Below are 26,151 nucleotides of genomic sequence, written 5' to 3'. Positions count from 1 at the left end.
AGAAAATGGCCCCGTCGGGTGAGCCACTGGAGCCACACCACGAACCCTCCTCCAGGACACACCTGCGGTGCAGTGGCCAGAACAACATCCAGCCCCATTTACGGGGGCAAACATTTGTTTCTAGGACAAAATACAAGAGCTAGGACAGAACACCCCATGTCTAGTCAGAAGGCGGCCCTGCACCTGAGCTCAAATCACACAAAACCCACAAATCTGCATTCACACTCACGTGCTTCCCCTCAGGAGCCCACCTGGGTCCTCCACCACAGGGGCCTATCCAATCTCCCCTTGACCGAAAAGAAGACAAAAGAACCATTTGCTTTTTCAGTTCTACCTGGTCCCAAGGCCAAGCGCTCGATCAGTTGGTCCCCTGGCACTTTGGAGCTGCTCTACTGTGGTGGGAAGGCGTTAGGCAGAGCCCGCCTAATCCCACCTGCAGGGGAGTTACTGCCTGTGATGCCTAATTAAGCACCTGGAAGGCTATAAGCAAGCCCGAGATCAGGGTTCCTCAAACTACGACCCGCGGGCCACATGCAAATACAAATATTGTATTTGTTCCCGTTTTGTTTTTTTACTTCAAAATAAGATATGTGCAGTGTGCATAGAAATTTGTTCATAGTTTTTTTTTAAACTATAGTCCGGCCCTCCAACGGTCTGAGGGACAGTGAACTGGCCCCCTGTTTAAAAAGTTTGAGGACCCCTGCCCAAGAGGATAGAGACCAGACCCAGCCAAGGCAACCCTCCTTTCCTTCTGGGTTGAGCTGAGGATTTCACAATGGAGGGAAGGCAGAGCAAGGACTGACGGGCTCAGCAAAAAGGCCTGGAGCCTTCCTAAACCCACGCCCAGAAGGAAGAACACGGAGTCAGAAGCTTGTGTTGGGTTTCCATCAGCCATTTTACGAATCTCCCTTAGGCTACAGAAGCACAGGCTAGGAGAGCTCAGCTCTGGGCCCTCTATCAACCAATCTCATCATAGGCAGATGGGTGAGTGGAGCGGTGTGTGACCCCTTGTCCAATAGGCAGTGAATAAGTGCTAATCCCTGGAGGATGACACTCAGGCTCTATTGCTCAATGACAATGAACTCTTCCAGGCACAGATGACAAGGGCCTATTGACCCAGATTTGCAACACGAGAACAGCAACTTACTTATCCATTAAGAAAAAGAAGCCTGATTTCCTCCTGGGGAGTATCCAGGCCGAGACTATAAGAAAAAAGTTTTCTTACATTTTGAACACTCAAAGTAGGGTTCCAAAGACCATGACAGACACAAAACATGCAGCTAAGCAGGCTCCAGTTGGTCCAGAAACATCTCCATGTGTTCGGGTCACTCAGCAAATGTTGCTTCTGGTGTCAAAACCTGGAGCAGGTCAGTGTCACCGTTCAGCCCACTCATCCACGGGATCTTCCAAGCTTCTCTTGACTTGCACACCAACTTCCAGCCAAACAGACTGAGGGCTGAATGGAAGGGCCTCATTGGGAAGATCACAAACACGCCAACAGATCCAGGATCCACACGGACAAGCAAAAGCTAGAGCAGCGGGCCAAAGCAGAAAGCCTTCCCTGCGGACACCTAATGAGGGTCAGTGCAACATGTGTGTTCTGCAGCCCTGGCTCCGACAGACAGGCATGGAAGGTCTTCTCGATCTCAGGCTACATGTGAAGAGGACAGTAAAAGGAGGGAGAAGTTTCCACCCAGGTTTCCAAGGAGAGCTGCTCAGGTGGACAGAGGCTTAGACAAAAGCAAAAACCAATGAATGGATGGCGGGAAGGTATGAGGAGTTTTCCATTCTTTGCAGATTTAAGTGAGAAGCACGGGGGTCCTGAGTCCAACACCAAGGCATCCTGGGTTATGAAGTTCTTTTCTGTGATCTTGGCATCATACCAGGAGATCCTATCTCCACCCTCTGAGCTCCCAGTGGATGGACTGCAGGGAAAGGCACATCACAGCAGCATTGCCCTGGGGTGGGTGGGCTTCCTGAACCAGAGTCAGAGGTCCTCACAGATGACCACGGGAATACAGTGTCCCTGAACTCAAAGCTGCAGTGACAGAACACAGCCCCTGACCGGCTGCTGAAGAATGGAGAAGCCCACTGGGCTGTGTGGTCAGGCCAGCGCCTGTCCTCCCACGCCTCAGGGGGACAGCCACAGCGGAGGTGGCGGCAGGAGGGCTCAGTAGAAACGTTTCCGGCTCTGTTCCTGCCACTTGTTGTACAGTATGATCCCAATGACAATGGCAAACACGGAAAACACCAGCGAGAAGAAGACAATGAGGAAGAGAGCCAGGCCACTTAGGGGCGGCAGCGGGGCTGTCACTGAGGAAGCAAGAGAGAAGCAAGTCAGCGCCTGGGAGCCTGCCCATTAGGAAAGACCACCAACAAGCTAAAGCCCCCAGGTTCCAGCGCCCGTTCTGGGAGACAGAACGCAGACTCTCCCGTCCCAGATGCTTTCATCCAAGCACGAAGCCGCCGCCTCCTGCTCATCTGTAACCTGAAGACAAGTGCCAAGAGGTGCCAGCGCTCCATATCCCTCCGGGAAAGGACAAAGGAGACAGCCCTGCGAGCTGTGGGTGAGGTCCCCTGGCCCGCCCCAGCACTGCGACCTCCCACTGTGGGCCGTTTCCCAGGGCCCCCATGCTCACGCTCAGGCAGCTTCAGGTTGTCCACCGAGGGCAAGAACACGTCTCGATGCAGCTTCTCCTCTTCTGGGGTTCTCTCCACCGTCAGCTCAAATAACTTCAGGGAAACGATGTCATGGTTGTCTAAAGGAAAAAGTACTGCTCAAGCCCCCTCAAAAAGAGGTATCTTGGAGTATCTTGGCTCAAGCTTCCAATTCCACAGCTAACTAGCAGTGACCTTAAAAAAATAATTGCAGCCGAAACCGGTTTGGCTCAGTGGATAGAGCATCGGCTTGCGGACTGAAAGGTCCCAGGTTCGATTCCGGTCAAGGGCATGTACCTGGGTTGCGGGCACTTCCCCAGTGGGGGATGTGCAGGAGGCAGCTGATCGATGTTTCTAACTCTCTATCTCTCTCCCTTCCTCTCTGTAAAAAATCAATAAAATATATATATAAAAAAATAATAATTGCAACCTGTTTTCTCATCTAAAAGCAAGGATAAGAAACAGGAATATTCTACATTATTCTACAATATTATAGATAGATAGATAGATAGATAGATAGATAGATAGATCTCAGAGAAAGATATAAACATCAATGATGAGAATCATTGATTGGCTCCTCCTGTACACCCGACACTGGGGATCAAGCCCACAACCCAGATATGTGCTATGGCCGGGAACTGAACCCTAACCTCCTGGTTCATAGGTCAATGCTCAACCATTGAGCCATGCTGGGAGAGCTCTCTCTTTTTAAAGCATCATTATAAACTCATCAATTCAAACACATTTGACGTGTTTCAATACACTGAGGTTGTACATCTTACTGATGCTCAACTCCACCCATTTTGTTCCAGTGGGAGCCTATGCAAGTTGGTTTCTGAATCTTTTTTCATGAACCCAGTAGTTTTTTAAGATTTTTTTTATTTTATTAACTTTTTTTTTCTTTTAGAGAGAGAGGAAAGGAGAGGCAGGGAGAGAAACGGATGTGAAAGCATACCCACTACGGGGGATCGAGCCTACAACCCAGGCATGTGTCTTGACTGGGAATCAAACTAGCAGCCTTATAGTGCACAGGATGACATTCAACCAATTGAGCCACACTGGCCAGGGCCCAGTAATTCTTGGTATCTTCCTCGCTTTTCTGGAAAGTTCCCACTTACACACTTCTTGCCATAGATCTGCCATTTCTCCAAGAAACTCCTGTTCCTCTCAGTGGAGACTGGTATTAAGAGACCACAAATCTGAATGCCAAGGAGGTTATGGCTACTTGGTTGGATTTTTTGCCATTTCTATTACTAGGATGGCATCTACACCTGCTTAGATTTAGAATGTTAGCAGACCCTTAGCAAACCCTGAAAAACTGGATTTGCCTTCAATGAGGTGTTTTTGCTGTCAGGACTGAGTGGGAGCCATGGACAGAATAAAAAGGAGGGCACTGCTCCTCACAATGTGGGGCACCAATGACTGAAACGGCTGGAGTGTACCCCACTTTCTCAGCCATTTCAATACCCACTGCCTAACAGTAAGAAGGTATCAACAAGAAAGACCTTAAGAGAAAGACAATTTCTATTTACGGACATTCTATGGGTAGAGAACACAGACTCACTAACCTAGGCATTGCCACCAACAACCTAGAGCAAAGGACTCCTTAGGACAAACAAAAAATGACTGTATTCTCTTTGGTCATTTCTAACAGTTGGGAACAATTTCCCATTGAAAAGTGCACCAGGAAGTTAACTGACAGGTCCTAGAAACACGTAAGCTTAAAGGAAAATGCAAAGAAGACATTTCACCTTGAAACACATAATAAGATTACCTAGCAAAGATCTAAAGCTTGTGCCTCCTGTGCCTGGGCCCAGGGTAGCTCTGCCCACACCTCAGCCTTCTGCACAGTACTCAGCCCCTGGTTGCCAGGGCAGAGCAGGTGAGGGCGGAGCTGCAAGGGGCACCGGGACTTCTCAAAGTGATGGAAACGCTCTGTGTCTTGACTCTGGAGGTTATGACACAGGTGTAAATATTTGTCAAAACTCTTCCAACTATGTACTTCTGTTGTATGGAAAGCACATCTCAATAAAGTTGATTTTTTTTTAAAGCCATGATTTTAAAAATTAGATTTCATTTTAAAAATCCAGATTCCCAGCTTCTCTTGAAAAACTGACAGCATGGCCTTACCGAGCCCGCATTTGCTCTTGGCCACAACGCTGGAACCAAGCAGCTGTTGCCCATTTCAGATGGGTGTTTGCCTTTCCCTTTTGCCAGAAGAAAATTCTATTCCTATTGGCTTTATTCATAATAAAGTATGTCCAAAAATTCCAAAAGTTTGGTTCTTTACCTCTTCTCAAATGAAGTTATGATTGGGACTGGAGCCAAGGGGAGAAGAGATGGGGACAAGGAGAAAGAAAGTCGGAGGAGACAGGAAAGAAAAGCAGCAGGTACTGTCAGTGGCACAGACCTTCAGGGCACATGGTCAAAAGAGCTGACAAGAGGACGTAGAGCCTGGACTGAGAACAGTGTGTCACGCAGGCAGGGACACAGTCACTCTCACTAGGTGAGTGCTAATGCACAGTCGAGACATGGGTCCAGGGCAGTGTGTTCAGAATGGAATGGCTGGAAACGGGAGCATCTCTACACATGAAACCCAGAAGTCTGAGCACAAAGCAGGGCCTGGGAGCCAGTCAAGGAGGACAGCAGAGTCACGAAGAAGCCTTGTTCAGAGAAGGAGAACTAAGCACCTTAGGAGTGGGAGGGAGGAAGTGGACTAGAAAGGTGGCAGCAGAGTCAGAAAAGTGCAGAGCTCAAAACACAGGCTGGAGAGCTGGCTCCTTGAAGAGGCAAACACTACTTTCCCGTAGCTCCAACTATCTCCCAGGACAGCTGTCTGAGGCCAGCCTAAGCCTGGGGTCTTAAGGAATCTGGGTATGAGAATGCAGGAAGATAAGCACTCCCAGGGCACCTGCTTCCCAAAGTCCTGGCCACTGAGACATGGCCTCAGCCAGGGCAAATGAGAAGTGCAGTGGTAGTACCTGAGAGATCCCCGGTGATGGAGGAGGTGCCAAAGTAGTAGCCCCGGGGCAGGCGGACCCCGGGCACCTCAATGCAGTCCCTCCACTCATGCTTGCCGTCAATGTCCATCATTACCTAGAATAAAAAGAAGAGAGAAATCAGGGCCAGGTCCCAAGAGCAGGAGCCAGATAGCCCATACTGCCAACTGGTCCAGAACAGGGACTCACCGTCAAATGCCTCTTGACATAGCGAATCACGAGGAAGGTGTCATAATGGAGATTGCGGACAATGGCCGTACAGCCCCCCAGCTCTGTTGGCCGCCCATCCCGCTCATGATCATAGCTGAGGGAGCCATTGTTCACCATGGCTGAGATGTAGGGGAACACCCGCTAGGGAGGCAGGGAAGGAAAAGCAGAGGACAATGAGGAAGGGCAAAGAGCAAAGAGCAACAAGAACTATGCACATACAAGCTGAGCACCTTACAGAGACCAGACAATAGCCCAGCCTCATCATTAACAACCCGCTAGAACCCACACTCAAGTGATATGGCCCAGGAAGCGACTAACTCTGTCCTTGTCTTCAGGGATCCTCCTTGCTACATGTCTGGGTGGGTCTGACATGGTCCTTCTACGGCTCTAACCTCCTTCCTGAGAACACCATTTGCACTGTTCCTCTGCTCCACACTAGTGGCTTTTTGTGTTTATGTACCTATCTACCCAACTGCCATGTAAACTCCTTTAAGAAAAAATAACTTGTTATGCTTTTTTGCATGTCTCCACATTAGCCCATTCCCCCCCACCCACCCACCCCTGAGTGTTTTGAACACAACAGGTATTCTGAAAATACCTTTTGATCAGGGATATCTTTCCATTCAGGATAATTCCTTTCAAATTCTAAAATCCTATAAGCACATGATGCAAAATGGACCAGGACTCAAAAAGAACCAGGTTGCTGGATGGTGTTCTCTAGACAACATGACTGTTTTAGCCAAAAAACCTTCCAGCCCAGTTAAGCTTCAGCCACAACTTCTCCCAATAACACACAGAGCAAGGTTCTCCCACTGCAAGTTTCCCCAGATCCCACCCACTTCCCTACCCTACTTCAGAGGCCCTCTCTCTTCAATAAAATTGTAGGAGCACATCTTCCTTAGAAATGATGAGCTACCATTTAAGAGCAAGCTCAGTGCTAGGCAGTGCAGATGGAAGGAGAGGTCACATGACACATGCCACTTGGTGAGTTCCACACTGTGCCCAATATCAACATGCAAATGAAGATGCACTCACAATCAGAGAATGGTGACTCTTGAGACAAGAGCCACATGGATTCTAAACAGTAGCAAATGTTGGATGAGCACACAGGGAATAAAGGATGGCCATGGTGGGTCAAGAATTGAATACCTGGACTCCTGGAGAATATCGCCTCTTCTGGGCCTGAGAGGGTCCACAGGTTTGAAAACGAGAGAGGGCACAGAAGACAGGAGACCAAGTCAGAAAGAAACAGCCATGGAAGAGCTAAGACCCAGCGGTGGTGGGGGAGCAAACCAGTCTCAATCCCCAAACAGAAATTTAGGGTCCGTGGAGGGCACTCAAGTCCTTGTGCCTCTCAAAATTATAGGCAAAACTATATGCACAGGTGCTTGTACATTATGAGGAGAGGAGGTGTTACTATCACCAGATCTGCAAAGAAGTCCTCTGGGAAGACCTCTCTAAGGTCCTGAAGCTTACAGAAGCTTTATAAAAAAGACAGCATTACACCATCCAACCAGCCCCCCTTATGTCTCTGAGAGTCAGGAGGTCAGGCCACAAGTTTGTAGCCAGACTGCAGTATTTCTATAGCAAGGGGAGAGACACGGCTAAGTTCTTCCAAATTCAAGATGCTGTTTACTGCCCAGGATCTCAGAATATAGCTAGTGCCCAGAAGACAAAAAGCCCATGAGGCTGTGAAATGAACATGAATCCAAAGGGATCATTTACCCTCTAGTTGAGCCTGTGGACATATATTTCCAAATATATAACCTATAACATGTGGGCAAGGCAAAGCTCCATGGGAGTGCTGAAACATGGCAGATGGTTCAAGGATAGTTTTGCTCCAGAAAACTGCTACAGTACTAGCAACAAGAGATACCTACACTGGCTCATTCAGCCCTACCCTAGAGAAGGGTGTGAAAGGGTGTAGAGCACAAAGCATTCCTTCCTCTGATGCTTCCTGAGACCTGTTACCAGCCAGACATTGTTCTGGATGCTTTAAGTTCAATGGGCAACAACATAGACAGGCTTAATGGAGCTGGAACCGGAGGCTGAAGAATCACAATGACTCGGGCAAAGGCGGCAGTTCCATTCCTAACTGAAGAGTCACCAAAAATGAGGAACTCCTGCCTATTGTGCAAATCGCTGTCTGGAGGGTGGAGACGTGCTTTCACATTTTTGTACTGCAAGGCCACTACTTTTAAAAAGGCACCTACATATAATTGTACCTTCAACATATCTTGATTGAAAGGAGACGCGCGAACTTGTGGATCTACGAACCCTATGCTAAAATTCCCCAGACCCGAAGCACACAGCTGTGAACCACTGAACAGAAAACAGCAAGCATGGCCTCTGTCAGCAAGGAGAGCCGTTCTAACTGCGGCCACGCCACTCCCAGCTTCATAACCTGCGGTGAGCTCCACCAGCCGAGATTCCCTCTCCTTGCCGGAAGCAGGGAGAACACACGGCACACAGGGCTAATTCCGAAGATGAAATGAGACGTGTAAAGCATCTGGTACAGTGTCCGGCATTCAGGAGGGAGTCAATAAATAATAAATGTTCATTCAATCCATGACTAAATGAATGAATTTCAGATAGAAATATTGTTTACAGGTGCTCATATATAACCACAACGCCAAACACATAGTTTAGAGCAGTAATTCCCAGATCACTGGCTTGCCATGGACCAGTAAAATCTCCAAAAATATTTTGGAGGTTAACAGGTTTACCTTGTTGGTTTTCTGATCTACTAAATACATTAAAATACAATAATGACAAAACAACCATCTTTATAAACATCACTTTTTTATATATATATCATTTTTAAAAGAACATTTTAATACCAAGATAGAAATATGTAATGTCATAATAAAACATTTGGCATCTATCAAAAGTCTCCTCACTGTTCTTACTCTCAGAGCAGTGAAACCGTCAGCAACCAACAGGAGCTCATGAACTTGGGAGCACTTGGGAGCCACTCTTTAGGGCATTTTTCCAACTAAACCATCCTGCAGCTGAGTAAGCCGGCCCAGTTTGCTCTCTGAACCTAGACAGATATGAAGAAAAACGGCAGGAGAGAACAGAGCCACGACGGCTACTGCGAACACACCTGCAGGATGGCCCTTGTGAGTGTCACTTAGGGGTGAGAACCGCTAGCACTTTCTGAGAGCTTGCTCTGTGCCAGGCACTGTACCAGTAATGAGCACATATGCATTCCTTTAATTATCACCACCCATACGGTTATAGTATTGGCATTCCCATTTCACAGGTAAGAAAACTTGTTTAAGAGGACAAAACTTGTTTAATAGGTTTTGCCTTGGCCGGTGTGGCTCAGTTGGTTGTAGCATCATCCCATACTCCAAAAGGTTGCGAATCTGATTCCTAGTCAGGGCACATACCTAGATTGTGGGTTCGATCCTGGTCAGGTTGCATACAAGAAGCAACCAACCAATGTTCTCTCTCATATCTCTCTCTCTCTCTCTCAAATCAAGAAGCATATCCTCAGGTGAGGATTAAAAGAAAAGAGAGAGCGAGAACACAGGAATTGAGTAGTGAAAGCAGGATTTCAAACAGGCAGCCAGAGCCCAGAGTCCTGGCTCAGTCACTCAGCGAGAGCTACACTGCTCTCAATATCTACCAATATGGAAAAATGCTTAGTATATACTGTGAGATACAAAAACAAGAAGCTAGGTCTCTACCCTGAAACACAAAGGAATACTGGGGTATGGTTCCAGATCGAAGGAAGGACATGACAACTGAATGCAACATGGCATCTGGGCTTTTCTTTTGCCATAAAGGACAGATTTGACAACTGATGAAATCTGAATAAGGTTAGTAAATTAGGCAATAGTATTGATATTATATTAAGTGCCTGGTTTTGATCACTGTGCTGTGGTTATGTAAGAGAATTCCTTGTGTTTGGAAAAAACAAGTGAAGTATTTAGAATAAAGGGAGCATCTTAAAGAAAGGTAACTTGCTCCTTAGTTCAGGAAAATATACACAGACAGAGACACAGATACACACACAGAGGTGAAGAAAAGGCAAAGCGCTCTGCCTGCACAAGTCAGTAGTTACAGCATCAGCCTGTGAATGGAAGGGTCTTGGGTTTGATTCCCGGTCAAGGGCATGTAGTTGGGTTGCAGGTTTGCTCTCCCAGCCCCAGTCAGGGCGCATGCAGGAGGCAACCAATCGATATTTCTCTCTCTCTCCCTCCCTTCCATCCTCTCTCAATGGAAAAAAATATCCTCCCGTGAGGATTAACAACAACAACAAAAAGGCAAAACAAATGTAATAAGACATTAACATTTTTGGGAATCTGCGTAAAGAGCACCCTGAATTCTTTATATTATAATTTATCCGGAAGTCTGAAACTATGTCAAAACTTTTAAAAGGTTAGTCTGAATCTAGTATTTGCCATCTTCTCATTTTTCTATATATCTAAAAAACTTAAAATTAAAAAAACAACAGTATGTTCATGTGATGCAGTGTTTTGTTTTTAAAAAGTTGTATGTACATTTTGTCTTAGCCTTTTCTGATTTTTCCATAATGAGCTTTAATATAAAGAGAAGATCAAACAAATGCCCCTTCTGCAGCATCTCCCTTCACACCTCCGTCTGTCCCTCCCTTTGGACACTGGTGGAACACATAGAAGCCATTTTTCAGGCTTAAAAACGTTATAAGTCACTGGTCCTACAGTAATCTTCATCTAACTAGCCCTTTATGCAGGAATCTGGTACAAAGGTGACAGGGTAACTCAGCAACATCCATCTTACATAGAGGGACATCAATGAGTTCTCACATCATTGGGCAGCATGAGAAGGCCCCGGCTTCCTAAACTCCCAAACTGCTGCCAACTATACCAGGGACTGTCTCCAAGTCTTAAAGCTCAACTGAGGACACTCCAGCCAGTTAACTGCCTGGAAGACTGTCACATTTGTGAACATTACCATGATCTTTTAAACTCATGGGATGATTTTAATCCCATTTATGTTAGTTATGACCCCACTAGAACCAAAATAATGTAACTTGAGGACTTCAATAGTGCTCTAAAACCAGAAAGCATTAAACTTGATGTATGCCCAAACACCGAACACTGAAGTTCATGACTCGTCTACCCTGATTACAATTGCCAAGATTCAGAACACTGCCTAATGCGCATGTCTCCAGGTCACTGCTGCCCATCATTCTGATAGTATGTGGATATGTCTCGTTAATGAGAAGATCTTGTCTACAGTTCTACTTTGAGGAGTTCATGAACTTCCTAAAATTGAATGCAAAATCCTGTGTAACTGCATCTTTCATCATATTCTCAAAAGGGTCAAAACCCAAATAAAGTAAGGAACTAACCCAAAGCGAAGCGCAGGCTCTTGCCTTTTTTCTCCTTCTTCTCTCCCTCTTTCACTGTCTCAAAAACAAAAGATCTTCTCACCTTCACTCAATTCCAGCAGAAAGCCATACATTTCTACTTCCCTCAAAAATTAGCTCTCAGCAATGAAACAGCCTCACTGCCTGCTCTCATCAGAACCTGCCAATACTCCACACACCTACTCTCCAAAGGAGTACCTTGAAAAAACACTACCTCACCTGGGACCAAAACAAAACCCCTAAGTCACATCCATGTTGGATGATAACAAGAGAATTTAAGACGGATGAAGTTCCCTTAATAACGTAAAGATTCTTTCTGCCGACAACGAAGAGACCAAGAGGGACTGGTGTCTTCATCAAGGGAATGTGTTGTTGGTTTAAAATAGAGGAGTATTTTTTTTAAATATATTTTCATGGATTTCAGAGGAAGGGAGAGGGAGAGATAGAAATATCAATGATGAGAGAGAATCATTGACTGGCTGCCTCCTGTATGCCCCCAACTGGGGATCAAGCCCGCAACCTGGGCATGTGCCCTTGACCGGAATCAAACCTGGGACCCTTCAGTCTGCAGTCTGACACTCTATCCACTGAGCCAAACCAGTTAGGGCAAAGGAATGTGTTTTTAACCTGGATGGCACAGTATTGTTAATTTTCTTCCAGTTTCAAAGGAGGAAAAACAATGATCACATTATAAAACATGGGGAGTGCCTCAAACTCGCTTCCAAGCTGGCTGGACCTGGGACCATGAGCTGTCTCCCCCCTCTCCCACCCGCCGTCTCACCTCACGGAGGGAGGCCCAAGTCTCCCGGGAAGAATGAGGCCAAGGATGCAAAGGGCTGCCCTTCTGTGCTCTCCTTCCAGAAGGCCTCTTGTCATCATACTGATTTCAACTGAAAAAGGACACTCCCATTCCCAGAGTTCCCTGCAACTTCTCACCAACATCTGGGCTGTCATGAGAAACCACGACTGTCAGCTGATGACTTCATAATGCTAAGAAAAGGTGATCAAGTCATGCTTGAATCAATTTTAACAAAATAGCAATACTAAGATATAGTTCATGCAATATCACCATTTACCTATTTAAAGTCTGTAATTCAATGGCTTTTAGTATATTCAGAGTTAAGATTGTGATTATCACAATAAAATTTAGAACATTTCACTGCCCCAAAAAGAAACCCTTTGCCCACTAGCAGTCACTCTCCCCACTCCCACCCTAGCCCAGCTTCAGACAACTACTCATCTACTTTCTGTCCCTATAGATCAACCTGTCTGGACAGTTGGTACATATGGGATTATAAAATATGTCGTTTGTGACTGGCTTCTTTCACTTAGCATGTCTTCAAGGGCCATCCACATTGGAGCACATATCAATGCTTCACTTTTTAATGCTGAATGATATTCCATTGTAAGGATACATCATATTTGTTTATCCACTCATTATTTGAGTTATATTCATTTTTTTGGCTATGATCATAATGCTCCTATGGACATTTATGTAAAAGTTTTTATGTAGATATGTTTTCATTTCTCTTGAGTATACACCTAGGAATGGAATTGCTGGATTAGGTGAACTCTATGTTTAACCATTTGAAGACCTGCCCAACTGTTTTCCAAAACAACTGCTCCATTTACATTCCCACCAGCAGTGCATGAGGGCTCCAATGTTCCAATTACTCCACAGCCTTAACAACACTTGTCATCATGTCGTTTCCATTTTAGCCATACAAGTGGGTGTGAGGTGACATCTCACTGTGGGTTTTAATGCTTGTATTGGTTTTTTGAGAGAGGGAGAGTGGGAGAAACATTGATGTGAGAGAAACATCAATCAGTTGCCTCCCATATCCACCCTGACTGGGGATTGAACCCACAACCTGGGTATATGCCTTGACCAGGAATCAAACCCGCAACTTTTTGGCACATATAACGATGCTCAACAGAGCCACACCAATCAGGGTTGTGGTTTTCATCTGTATGTCCCTAATGGCTACAGATGTTGAACATCTTTAAATGTGTTTATTGGCAATCTGTTTATCTTCTTGGGGGCAATATCTATTCAGATGCTTTGCCATTTTTTAATTGGGTTCTTTTTCATTATTGAGTTGTACCTAGAATATATAAAGAATTATTACAAGTCCCTTATTAGATATATAATTTACATTTATTTTCTCCCAGTCTGTGGGTTGTCTTATCACTTCCTTGATGGTATCCCTTGAAGTACAAGTTTCTAATTTATCTATATTTTTCTTTTGTGGCTTTTGTTTTTGGTATCATCTAAGAAACCATTGCCTAATCCAAGGTCATGAAGAATTAATACTGTTTTCTTCTATGAGTTTTATAGTTTTAGCTTTTACCTTTAGTTCTTTGATCTATTTTGAGTTAAAATTTGTGTATGGTGAGGTTAGAAAAACTTCATTATTCTCCCTGTGGAAATCCAGTTGTCCCAGTACCATTTGTTGAAAAGACAATTCTTTCCCCATTGAACTGTCTTGGCACCTTATCAAAAACCAATTGCTCATGGGTGAAGAAGGCAAAAAGGGAGGTAATGGGGACATCTGTAATACTGTCAATAACTGTGAGTCCTCCAAAGTTTGCTCTTCTTTATCAAGATTATTTTGCCTATTCTGATTCTCTTGAATTTTTTATTTTAGGATTAGTTTGTCAATTTCTGCAGTCAGCTAGATTTTTGATAGACAAGGATTGCATCAAATCTATAGATCCATGTGAGGAGTATCACCATCTTAACAATACTAAGTTTTCCAATTCATGACACAGAATGTCTTTACATTTGTTTAGATGATCTCTAAATTTTTTCAACAATATATCATAGCTTTCAGAGTATAAGTTTTCTTAAATTTATTTCTAAGCGTTTTGTTTCTAGTTAAATTATGTCTAAGTATTTTATTCCTCTTTGATGATAGTGTAAATGGAATTTCTTACTTTCATGTTCTGATTGTTCAATGCAAATATATAGAAATACAACTGATTTTTGTATGTTGATCTTGTATCCTACAACCTTGCTGAATTCATTAGTTCTTTTTGTGAATTTTTTAGAATTTTCTATATATAAGATAATGTCATCTGCTAATAGAAATAGTTTTCCTTCTACCTTTCCAATCTTGATGTTTTTATTTTCTTACCTAACTGTCCTGACTAGAACTTCCAGAATTGTGTTAAATACAAGTGGCAAACACAGAATCCTTGTCTTGTTCCTGACCTTAGGGGGAAAGATTTCAGTCTTTTACAATTAAGTACATTATCTGAGGGTTCTTCATAGATGCCCTCTTATCAGGTTGAGGAAGTCCATTCTAGTCCTGATTTGTTGAGTGCTTTTATATCACAAAGAGGTATTATATCATGTCAAATACTTTTTTCTACATCTGTTGCTATGATCAAATGTTTTTTTGTCCTTTATTCTATTATAATACGATCTATCATATTAATTTTCAGATATTAAACCAAACATTAATTCCTAGGATAAATACACTCAGTCATGATGCATAATCCATTTCATATGTTAATAGATTTGGTTTGCTAGTATTTTATTGATAATGTTTACATCTGTATTCATAAAAGATATTGGTCTGCAGTTTTCTTGTGATGTCCTAACGTAGTATTAATATCACGGTAATACCAACTCAAAGCATGAGTTGGTAGTGCCCCTTTTATATTTTGTAAGGGTTTGAGAAGAATTCCATATTAATTCTACTTTACATATTTGGTAGAATTTTATCAGTGAAACCATCTAGTCCTGGGCTTTTCTTTGTGAGGTTTTTTTAAAAAATATATTTTTATTGATTTGAGAGAGGAAGGGAAAGGGAGAGACAGAAATATCAATGAGAGAAAACAATTATCGTCTGCCTCCTGAACACCCCCTACCGGGGATCGAGCCTGCAACCTGTGCCCTTGACTGGAATCGAACCCAGGACCCTTCAGTCCGCAGGCCGACGCTCTATCCACTGAGCCAAACCGGCTAGGGCTGAGTTACTGTTCATTACTAATTCAATCTCTTTACTTATCTATCCAGATTTTCTTATTTCTTCAGCTGTTATTTCAACAACGATTTATGACCTGGCAACCTCATATGGCACAGGTAGTAAGTATCCTGCACTCCCAAATACACAAGCTCTTGACCTACTTACTTACACTGCAATCCCTATATCACAGGTGGGGAAATTATGTGACTTTGGTAATCTGTTCTGATGCAGATAGCCAAGCCTAAACCCCTTCTCAGGTGCATTAATGGTTGCTAGCATTTTCCCAGTATTTCCTGGTGGACAAATGTGGTAGGAAGTGAGTGGAGCAACAGGCCATGTGTACTCTGGTGACAAGGTAACAAGAAACTAGAGAAACGTTTTCACTGCAGCAACTTGAGGAATGTGATGAACTGTTCAAAACCACTCCTGCAGTCTCCTTGTCCTCCTCATCCAGCACATCTTTACACATGGCATTAGCAAGTTTTTAAAGGCACCATATTTGTCACTCTATCCTTATGTGCTCAAAATAATAAATCAAAATAATGAGACTGTGGTCTTTGATTTCAAACCCACTAGCTGACCTGGCTGGAGTGGCTCAGTGGTTGAGCATTGACTTATGAACCAGGAGGTCAAGGTTCGATTCCCAGTGAGGGCACATGCCCAGGTTACAGGCTTGATCTGTAGTATGGGGCATGCAGGAGGCAGCCAATCAATAATTCTCTCTCATCATTGCTGTTTCTATCTCTCTCTCCCTCTCCCTTCCTCTCTGAAATAAAAAATACATATTTTTTAAAAAAACACAAACCCATTACCTGAGTGTCACTAACAAGTTTTGTGGTTTTTGTTTTGTTTTGGGTTTTTTTGGCCTTTCTGGACTTTAGTTTCTTTCCCATAATGGACAAAAATTACAAACACCCCAAAGTACTGTTTTGATAAGTAAATAATACGTATAAAAATGCATGGAACAATGGCTGACACCTTTACCTACCATATCATACAGTAAACCATGCTGTTAACAAACACATCTGACCTTAGCCTCCGAGGTAGTTCCAGGTTGTTGGGAGGCAGGAGGAGTGCACTTCCTATACTCTCTGCACGGGGTAGAAGATCTACGTACTGCAACTGCACAGATCATGAGAACAATGAGTCTCTCCATTCTCAAGGAAATCCACCCGGCAGAACACCACAGTGGTGGGAAGTAACAACCATAATTAAAATCACAGCCTCGGGAATCAGGTGGACCTGTGCTCAAAATCTGACTCCACCTTATATTGGCTGTTACCTTGAGCAAGACACTTACCTTCTCTGAGCTTTTCATTGGTAAAATGGGGAAAATAATACTGACTCCAAGGAGATTTGATGAAGATTAAGACTATTTGTAAAATGGCAAGCATAAAATAGCCACTTAGTAAACAAAACTGCTTTTATTAGTTTTTTAAATTTTATTTTAATTTAAAAATTTGTTTCATAAATAAATAAATAAGAAAACAAGGGCTCGATGGTGGTCCAGGGCTTCTCAATCCTGACTATACATGTAACTCGCCTGGAGAGCTTTGAAAAGTAAGGCTGGCTAAACTTCACTTAAGACTAATGGCATTAGACTCTCTGAGGCTGGGCCTGGACATCAGCATTTTAAATGCTCTCTAGGTAATTCCAATGTACAGTTGGGAGTGAGAACCATATAGCTAACCAGAAAAGAAGTCCTGCTTTTTACCATCTGCAACTAATTTTCCTGATTAACAGCTACTCTCCTTACAAAATAAACCCATATATACCTTCTCAAATCAGAATAGTACCTGATGGTGAAATGGAAGCTAAGACAATTTGAACAATTCACAGAGAGGCAGGTTTAAAACTCTAGTCAGGTCCTGCAGCCCAGACCTCTTATTCGAATGCATTTCTACTGACCACTATTTCCTCAGCACAACAGCAAACCTAGTCATGACATGCCCCTCATTAAAATCCTGTAATGCACTTACCACCTTAGAACACAGTCCAGACTCCTTAATGGGAACACCACCCTTCAGAACCCAGCCCCAGAGTGCACGGTGAGGATGAGTCACACACACCCGTGCTCTGGTGCTGGTCTAAATAGCCAAACCACCAACCACCAAGGAGACAGTGCTCAATCTCGGTGTCCAGTTAACATGCCCAAGAGACAAGTGTTAATACAAAAGAATGCAATATGAATGGTAGCCCTGGAACTGTGCAACGTGGCAGGCTGCTGGCCCCGTCTCTCTTTCTCGCCTCATCTCCCTCTGGTCCCCCTCTGTGCCCTCACACTCACTGTCCCTTCTCTCACTTGGTCACCTTAACACACGCTTTTCCCTCAGCGTCAAACATTGGTTCCTCATTTTGCAGACTTTAATGTAAATGTCATTTCCTGGAAAAAGTTTTCCCCAACCACCACCTCCACCACCACCACCACCACCAACAACAACAAAGTCCCCTGCCCCAGGTTCGATGCTGCTGCTATAGCTTCACTTTTATATCCCAGGACTCTCACACATCAGTGCTACTGAATGCAAGGACCATGTTGGTCTTGCTCGATTCCCAGGGTGTGGCGCCTACACAGGGTTTGATGATGGTGGAGTTAAGAGGGGCCTACAAACAACTCGGTAACTGACTCACAACAAAAGGTTATTCTCCTAACTCAGGTCTCACTTTCCACATCCTCTAAGGTGAACTCTGTGGGAAATCTTAAAAACTGTTGCCCGAACTGGTTTGGCTCAGTGGATAGAGCGTCAGCCTGCGGACTCAAGGGTCCCAGGTTCGATTCCGATCCGATCAAGGGCATGTACCTTGGTTGCGGGCACATCCCCAGTGGGGATTGTACAGGAGGCAGCTGATGGATGTTTCTCTCTCATCAATGTTTCTAACTCTCTATCCCTCTCCCTTCCTCTCTGTAAAAAATCAATAAAATATATTTTAAAAAAAAACCTGTTGAATCTGGTTGTTGAATATACAATGATCTGTTCTTCCAATTTTTTATAAATTGGAAAATTTTTGTAAACTTTTGGGGTAAAAATATAGTGAATTCTACTTCCATTCCTAATCCTTCCTTTCCTGCTAAATATTATTTAGCTACAGGATGCCTAGCAACAACCTGTCATAACCATGTTCCCACCACCTGATGGTAGGGCCATCAGGTAGAGAGTACCAACCTGCTGGTAGCCTAAGAAAATACTACAGAAACCTTAGGGTCTGCTAACAAAAAAGCAAGAAGCTTCTGCCGTAAGCCAGATCCTGGGTTCCCAAAAACTCCTGAGATTCCATCGATTTCCTTTGATAGTCTTTCCTAGAGAAGAGAATGGCTGTTCAGGTCTGAGAAGAGGAAGAAGAAAAAGATACTGGAAAGGGTGAGCAAGCGGCAGGAGGACATGGCAGTGATATATTAAGTCACCAGGTGAGTGACATCACCTTGCTCTGGTGCTGGCCTAGTAGCCAAATCACCAACCAGCCAAGCATGCTCACTTCCAGCAACCACCTAATGTGCACAAGACAGAACACTTAACGCTAAAGAGCAAGCCCCCATTCAGATGGCCATTCCCAAAGGACTGTGCACCATAAACAGCTCTCTCTAGAAAAAAAACCCTGAGAAATGCATTAACTGCTGAAGTTCAATAGATGAAGAATAGCAGTGAACCCCTCACTTCCTAGCCCCTCTGTTCCCTCCTGAACAGCATTCCTGAGGCAGAGGACGGGAACGTCCATGTGGCTGTCCTAAGCTCTGACACTTGCCATTACCTCTTGCTGCTTCTCCTCATTGGGGTAGGTGTCTACAAATACTCCCAGCCCCACAAATTTGTCCATGTTTCCAAACACAGGCCCTAGAGAGAGAGAACAGATGATGAACAATGAAATAAAGCCAAGAGTTGATAAAGGAATAATATTCACTATGATGGAGGAAAAGGTAAAATTCAAATGACTCTCAGGCCTCAATTAAGACAAGAAAACATATGTAAAAGCACCCAGGAAAGTGCATGGCCTGTAGCAAGCACCCAGTAACCACCTGTAGTTGTTATGAAGGCAGGGGAAAGAGAGAAGGCCACTGCAACCTTGTTTAGCACTACAGCTGCTCCCTGATCCCGACTAGTTGCTAAGGCGCCCCTAAAGAATTCTGCCTCACAAACACTTGGTGATGACCATGCCCCTAAGAGAGATCTGAATTCCCAAGTTGGACTTCTTATTGCCAAGGAGATCAGGTTGAATGAGGTGGAGTTTGCCATTTGCTTTGGGCAGTGGCTCCCACACAGCGGGGAAAATAGACACTCTTCTCCCAACTCAGGAGTGCTGAGAGGGTCACTGTGAAGGCCCAGAAGGAATCTGCTCACCCAGTCATCAGTGTTCAGGAGAGCCAGTGCTTCCACCTAGTCACCAGGCCAGGTGGGCTCACAGGGAAATAAGAAGGATCTCATAAGCAAGAAATCAGCCCAGGATGAGTCAAGTTCAGCTCCTTACAAGGACTCAGACCCCATTCTAGAGACTAGACAGGCCCATCTTCATCCACAGACATCAAGGGTGAGGGGAAACTGCTGATATGTAGGGACATACCCTTCTCAAAAAGAGGGCACATGAAAAAGCAGGTCAGTCACACCCTACACAAGAGCAACCCAGGGTCCCAATACCTGGCTGCATCCGATCCTTTGTGTACCAGATTGCCAAGCCATCCCCATGTAGATTCTTCTTCCCTTGCCCATGGATTTTGAAGTGCACCTGCAACTCCCAGTCTCTTAGGAAACATGGCTGAAGTGAAAAACAAAAACGAAACACACATTGGGATTAATGAGGAGTATGAAATGCAAAACCCCTGAAGTCCTCAGCAGCAGTCTACAGACTAGGAAAACATAAATGCAGGTAACACGAGGCTACAGGTTAAAACTGAAATCTAAGACTTGTTAAGTGTTTGTGTCATAAAATTAAATAAATAGAGCCATTCAACTGTATATGAGATTTAATATAAAAAGTGAGTAAACCTCCTAATTTTCTTCAACATCTCCCAATAGAAAAAGGATAGTACTCCAAAGTTAGGAAAGACACCAAAACACCATGTGAGATTGCTATCGTCATACACCCATCCAGCAAAGCGCCTCAGCCTGTAGAGTACAGGTGGCTGAATTAACTCAGCTACAGCTTAAGATCACCCCTCTGATAGAAACTCTAAAAAGCTTAGCTTTACAATGGGGGAAAAGGAGACATATGTAATACTTTCAACAATAAAGAATTTTAAAAATAAATAAATAGCTTAGATTTTAAAGGAAGGTCAAAGCCTCATTCATTGTGAAAGAGTAAGAAAAATGAAGCCATTAGGAAAAGGTTTCCAGAAATAATTAGCAGATCTATACACAACGTTAATTAATTAGACTTGGCCTTATGCCAAGCTGAGGGAGGAATAAGCTGTAGTTCCCTTAAGAAGGGGTAAGTTACAATCCCCCCAAACCTCATGCCCATGGCCAGGAAGCATAAATGCACCAAAGGAGATCACTCCCAACCTCACCACAGGGAAAGCCTCTGGTGGGAAAATTTTAAGGAGGTAGGTATGAATCAGACTATTGCTTTTTCTGAATTGTGTAGCAAATCTTGGGAAAATGGAGGAGGTAAGTGCTCTAAATAGTTGAACACGCCCGGCCAGTGTGGCTCAGAGGTTGAGCATCGACCCATGCACCAGGAGGTTGCCAGTTCGATTCCCAGTAGGGACATATGCCAGGGTTTCAGGCTGGATCCCCGGTAGGGGGCATGTATAAGGTAGCCGATTGATGATGATGTTTCTCTCATTAATGTTTCTGCCTCTCTCACCCTCTCCCTTGCTCTCTCTCTAAAGTCAATAAAAACATATTTTTAAAAAAATAGTTGAACACTTTCAAGTAGAAACCAGAGTGGGTATATCTGACTTAGAGAGAGGCTCCTGGTTAAAGTTCACCATGAAGAAAGAAGAGAAGGAAGAGCAGATAGACCAATGGGGTTCAGCCAAAGGCTCTCCAAATAGATTGTTCTGACTCTCAAACAACATATTGCTAGATCATTTTCAGTTTAATTTCTGGGAAATCTTCCAAAAGTGTTAGTATTAGGAGTAGATATTCCAAATGAAAGGGGTGCAGATACTTCTGAATTCTCCAACAGCTAACCCTACTCTGATGAACCCAGTCTCTGGGTTATCATCTTTCTGCTGTTACATTTAGATTTCAGGGCAAGAGTGAAATTCAGTGGCAGGAAGCTGCCCCATAGCCAGTGGGTGGGAATTATGTCCCTGAAAAGAGGGCAAGGCCCAAGAGGTTCATACTGAGCCAAGAGGTGTCTGCCACTTATCTTTGGCCTCCTGTAGCACAATGCTACACAGTTTTGATCAGGACTATGTTCTGAAACTTTGCTGCACATTAGATTCACCTAGAGGGCTTTAAGGAAAAATCCCAACGCCCAAGCATACCCAATTCCAATTAAAACAGAATCTCTGGGGGTGGAATCCAGGCATTGGCTCCAATGGACAGCCAAACTTGAGAACCCACTGCTCAAACCAATGCTTCCTATCCAAATACGTAACTCAGAAACAACTCCAAGGCTCTTTCTGATAGCCAGTTATAAAAAAATACAGGTAGCCGGGCCCATGTGGCTCAGAGGTTGAGTGTAGACCTATGAACCAAGATTCCATCAGGTCACATGCCCAGTTTGCGGGCTTGATCCCCAGTAGGGGGCATGAAGGAAGCAGCCAATTAATGATTCTCATCACTAATGTTTCAATCTCTCTCTCTCTTTCCCTTTCTCTTCTTCTCTGAAATCAATAAAAATATTTTTTTAAAAAATACAGGTAGCAGAGAATCTGAAAAAGGGCAGGAAAACCAGAGACTAGAATTGCTGCTAAGAGTTATGTAGAGACAGCTAGGAAGACAGCAGCAAAGTTTCAAACCCTGGTTAGAATAATTTAGTAACCCAGAGACCTCCATCAATGCACCTTATAACAGATGTAGGGTATAACAACGTACATTTCCGTAACTACTTTAACTTCCCAAAGCTTTTTCATGTCTATCCTCACAACAATTCTGGTGGGCGTGTAGAATAGGTATTATGAAGTGTATCTGACAGATGGAAAAACTAAAAACGGAGAAGTTAACTAACCGCCTAGGGCTCACAGTGGGTGTGTGATACAGCTACATCTGGAACCCGAGTCTTTCAACCGGCAGCCCTTCACCTCTTCTAACAGAACACATGACCATACGCTGTCCAGGAACACGCTCAGCACTACAACCTGGGGTAAGGGGCCAGCTTGTGCAAATGGCCCATGGAGAAATTTCTCTTCTCCCTCTGCTCCTTTAGAATTCTCTGCACATAAAATGAGCAGGGAGAAGAAAATAGTGCTCTTTTCTGGGGTTCACTTATCTAAAACTAATGATTAAAAAAAAACATGAAAAAGCGAGGTCTTAGCTTATGTGAACCCAAAAGTATTCAAGGATGCCAAGGCCATTCCCAAAAGTAAAGCGGTCATAAAAGGTTTTGAAAAAGCCCTGGAAACCAAAAAGAAAGCATCATCTTACACTTGGACAAAATCAGAGTGCAGCCACACCAGGAATACTGCATTCACTTCTTGCCGCCATACCTCAAGGAAGACAATGTAGCTAGAAAAGGTCCAGAGAAGGACAGAAAAAATGACCAAGAGCTCAAAGTGGCTTTCACATGACAATAAAACTTAAAATTGGACTCCTTAAAGTGAATTAACATGGGAGGGGGAGAAACTAGGATGAATACTACCAATACTACCAAGTCTGAATTAAATACATTCCAGAAAACAATAAAAATGAATTGTTTGCTATAATTAGGGCAATAGAGAGCATTTCTTTAAATATCTGATTTCATTATGAAGGGCATAACCTCTGAAATGAAAACCTTTAATAACCACAGAAGACAAATTACTGAGAATAGACAGTAAAACTAAGCCAGTATGCCTCTGGTGAACTTTTTGGGGTCACCAACACAGGAGGGAGGAAGATTCTTACCACCCGGTTCCAGAGGGCACCCTGTTTACTTTGCATATCTGGAGTAAGGCGGATATATTGCGTCATCACCATGGCGTTGCCCATCAGATTCCACAGTGAGGAACTGCTAGTGCCCACACCTACAGGGAGGAAGTAGATCTGTTCGTACTCTTCCAATACCAACCCATTCAGAAAGCCACCACAAGGCCCTCCAAAAGCTGCAGTCATCTCTTCTTTCCCCTTTCATGTCAATTTCCCACCTATCACGCATCAATCTTAAATCCTCACCATCTTTGCAGCTTCTTTTCATAAAGCCCTTCTTAGGCGAAGACCCCACAGCACATAAGAGCTATCACTTTATCCAACCCTTTATCTCTGCCAGAGTAACCATAGCTCAGACCTATTCTTCCCTTTTTATATGTGAGTAAATTGTAGCTCCACGAAAGAAAAAAAAGAAAAAAATCCCCGGTTAAACCAAAAAGAGCTTGATCCTCAGGCTTCTGGGGCCGAATCACATTCTTTAAACAATCCCAGCATGACTTTAATACGTCAGACTGTAACTGAGAGCGAGAGCTGTGTCTACAACCCACAGCATGAGCAGGGACCCACACCACGGCGGCAGCCCGTGCACCTGCGAAGTAGAGAGAGGCCGTAGCGATGGGCTCTCCCACTGGGGTCTGTTTGCCTGTTTGCTGTCCCGCTGCCTACACTCCAGCTTGTGCGGGTTAAGCCAGCTGCACTGCTTTGGTCCCCGCCGACGCCTCCATGCATGTGCTAGCGGACAGGCTGTGCCTAGAAGTCTATGACCCCCAACAGAGCAAAGCCGCCAGCCCCTTCACCAACAGGACTCCCGAACTGGAGAAGAACAGGTGTTTTAACGCGCAAAGGGATTTTGTCTTCTTTCTCCGTCGGGCCAAGCGCTGCCCCAGCCCCGCCTCCTGCTTTATTTCTGGCCCCTCTGTAACTCCAGCCGGAGACTGGCTCGTTGCTAGTGGCCCTCCATCACTCGCCCCCTTCGCAGCTCTCTCTCCTTCCCACCCTCCTCCGGTCCGCCGCCGAGCTCCCCCGCGTTCAGGCCCAGCCCCGGCGGCATCCGAGGGCCCAGCGACGACCTGCTGGGAACCTCCGGCGCTGGTGCCGCGCCGGGAGTGGGAGGGAGGCGGACCCCTGCCCTTCGGACCCGTAGCTCCCAAACTTCGCGGGAGTCCCCGCGGGCCCCTACCCATCGCCGGCAGTGGCCGGACCACGAAGCCCGTCGCCGCCCGCCTCTACCGAGGATCTCAGGTCGCGAAGCCCGCCCCATGCACGATCACCTCGTCCCGGGCGCCTCACCCTGGTAGGGCTTCGACAGCGAGTGTTCCCGCTTCAAGTACTCGAACGTCTGACCCGCCCCGACTTTTCGGGGCCCCTGCCCAGACCCCAACAAGAGGAGAAGGAGCAACATCCTGGACCCATCCCAAGCAGACAGACGCCGCCGCCACCGCCACCGCCGCCACCACCACCCAGAGGGGCCCAGCGTCGCCGCCATCTTTCTCACCACTGTCCCTTCTCCAAAAGCCCGCCCCACCTCACAAGCCATTGGCCCATAGAACTACCTGCCCCGCGTCCCATTGGCTCTCATCGATTCTCCGCCCTCGCAGGTGAGCATCTCACTGATTGGCTGGCTTGGTATCAGTTGCCTTGCCAACCCAGGAAGGGGGCGTGGTCCAGTGCCTGCACTCCCTTATTAACATTTGTCCTGAGTTCCCGCTAGGCCTGCTGGGATACGTAGGGATTTCCATTTTTCTCTGCAAGCTAAAGAAAATCTAAAAAGATAAAATGTTTCTTTTGTGATCTAGAGTAGACTTAAAGATATAAGATGTTTCTGTTGCACGCAAACGTTCTTACCTCTGTGCCATAGTACCCTCTCCTCTGTGCAGAACTATCCATCAATCAGGATGATATGCAACTGAAAGGAGAAATAGACAAATACACAACTGAAGTGGCTGGAAAATTGTCAGGAAAATTAGAAAATTTATAAAAGACTTGAACAGCACAATAGAACAACCTGACCTGATGACATTAATAGAAACCACACCCAACAACAGAAGACACATACTTTTTAAGTGCAAAAGAAACATTTGCCAAGATATTGTGGGTCAAAACAACAAAACTCCACAAAAACCTTCACAAATTTTAAAGAACTGAAATCACATAAAGCACATGACAGAATCTGACTAGAAATCAATAACAGAATATTTCAGAGAAGCCCCTAAATATTTGGAAATTGAACAACTAATCTATAATTCTATAATAATAAAAGCATAATATGCTAGTTAGACTGGACGTCCTTCCTGACGACCTTCCAGACGAAGCCAGGGCTGCGAGGGAAGCTTGGGTCCCAGGTGCCAGAGGGAAGCCGGTGCCTGCAGCTGGGGAAAGGAAGGCCTACTCTTGCATGAATTTTGTGCATCGGGCCTCTAGTTTTTATATAACCCAGGAGGAAGTAGGAGGTACTAGAGTACTTAGCAAGTCCTCTAAGAAATGGAACAGAGTAACCAACCCTTTACCTGGGTAAGCGCAATAATACACTCAGTTCCCAAATCCAAAAAAGTGACAGTCATCCCAGTTTCTCCTTTACTCACCAATCCCACCATGCAACCAATAATTAATCAAGCCTTGATGACTTTATTCCTATTCTGCAAAGCCATCACATCCTGTCCATCCTCCAATTTATCTGGAACCACAAAATGTGTTTCTAGTATTGTTCTAGCCACCGTCATCCACGTAGCCACCCAACTGATCTAAGCAATCCACCGTGCCATTTCCTCAGTGTCGATGTTAAATAAGTCGAAACTGGTAAAGCTCTTAGAGTAGTGCCTGGCGCGTAGTAGGCACTATATCATTATCATCATCATTATTAACAGAGCCCTTTTCGGGTAACCATCACTGTAGGGAAAAGATTCAGGCCCCTTAACTTAGCACACAAAGCTCTCTGCCATTGG

General features: G+C 44.6%; 1 protein-coding gene across 3 annotated transcripts; it reads right to left on the bottom strand.

Annotated features, from left to right (window-relative positions):
- Positions 1–1,203: 1,203 nt before the first annotated feature.
- Positions 1,204–24,713, bottom strand: LMAN2L (lectin, mannose binding 2 like). Of its 3 annotated transcripts, XM_081100837.1 has the most exons (9): positions 24,500–24,713; positions 23,189–23,307; positions 19,832–19,949; positions 18,951–19,033; positions 7,017–7,049; positions 5,847–6,008; positions 5,640–5,754; positions 2,640–2,759; positions 1,204–2,313 (listed from the first exon to the last, which is right to left on the bottom strand). In XM_081100837.1, exons 1-9 carry the CDS (start codon positions 24,693–24,695, stop codon positions 2,171–2,173), a joined length of 1,089 nt encoding a protein of 362 aa, XP_080956963.1. In that variant the 5' UTR covers positions 24,696–24,713; the 3' UTR covers positions 1,204–2,170. The 3 variants fall into 3 exon arrangements, with proteins under 3 accessions (XP_080956963.1, XP_080956964.1, XP_080956965.1); XM_081100838.1 differs by lacking the exon at positions 18,951–19,033; XM_081100839.1 differs by lacking the exon at positions 7,017–7,049 and having other exon boundaries at positions 24,500–24,710.
- Between the last annotated feature and the right edge of the window lie 1,438 nt (positions 24,714–26,151).

Source organism: Myotis nattereri (assembly GCF_964212035.1).
Source record: "Myotis nattereri genome assembly, chromosome: 10".
Lineage (NCBI taxonomy): Eukaryota > Metazoa > Chordata > Mammalia > Chiroptera > Vespertilionidae > Myotis > Myotis nattereri.
The sequence above is the reverse complement of the archived record's forward strand: the minus strand, read 5'-3'. Positions and strand labels throughout refer to the sequence as shown.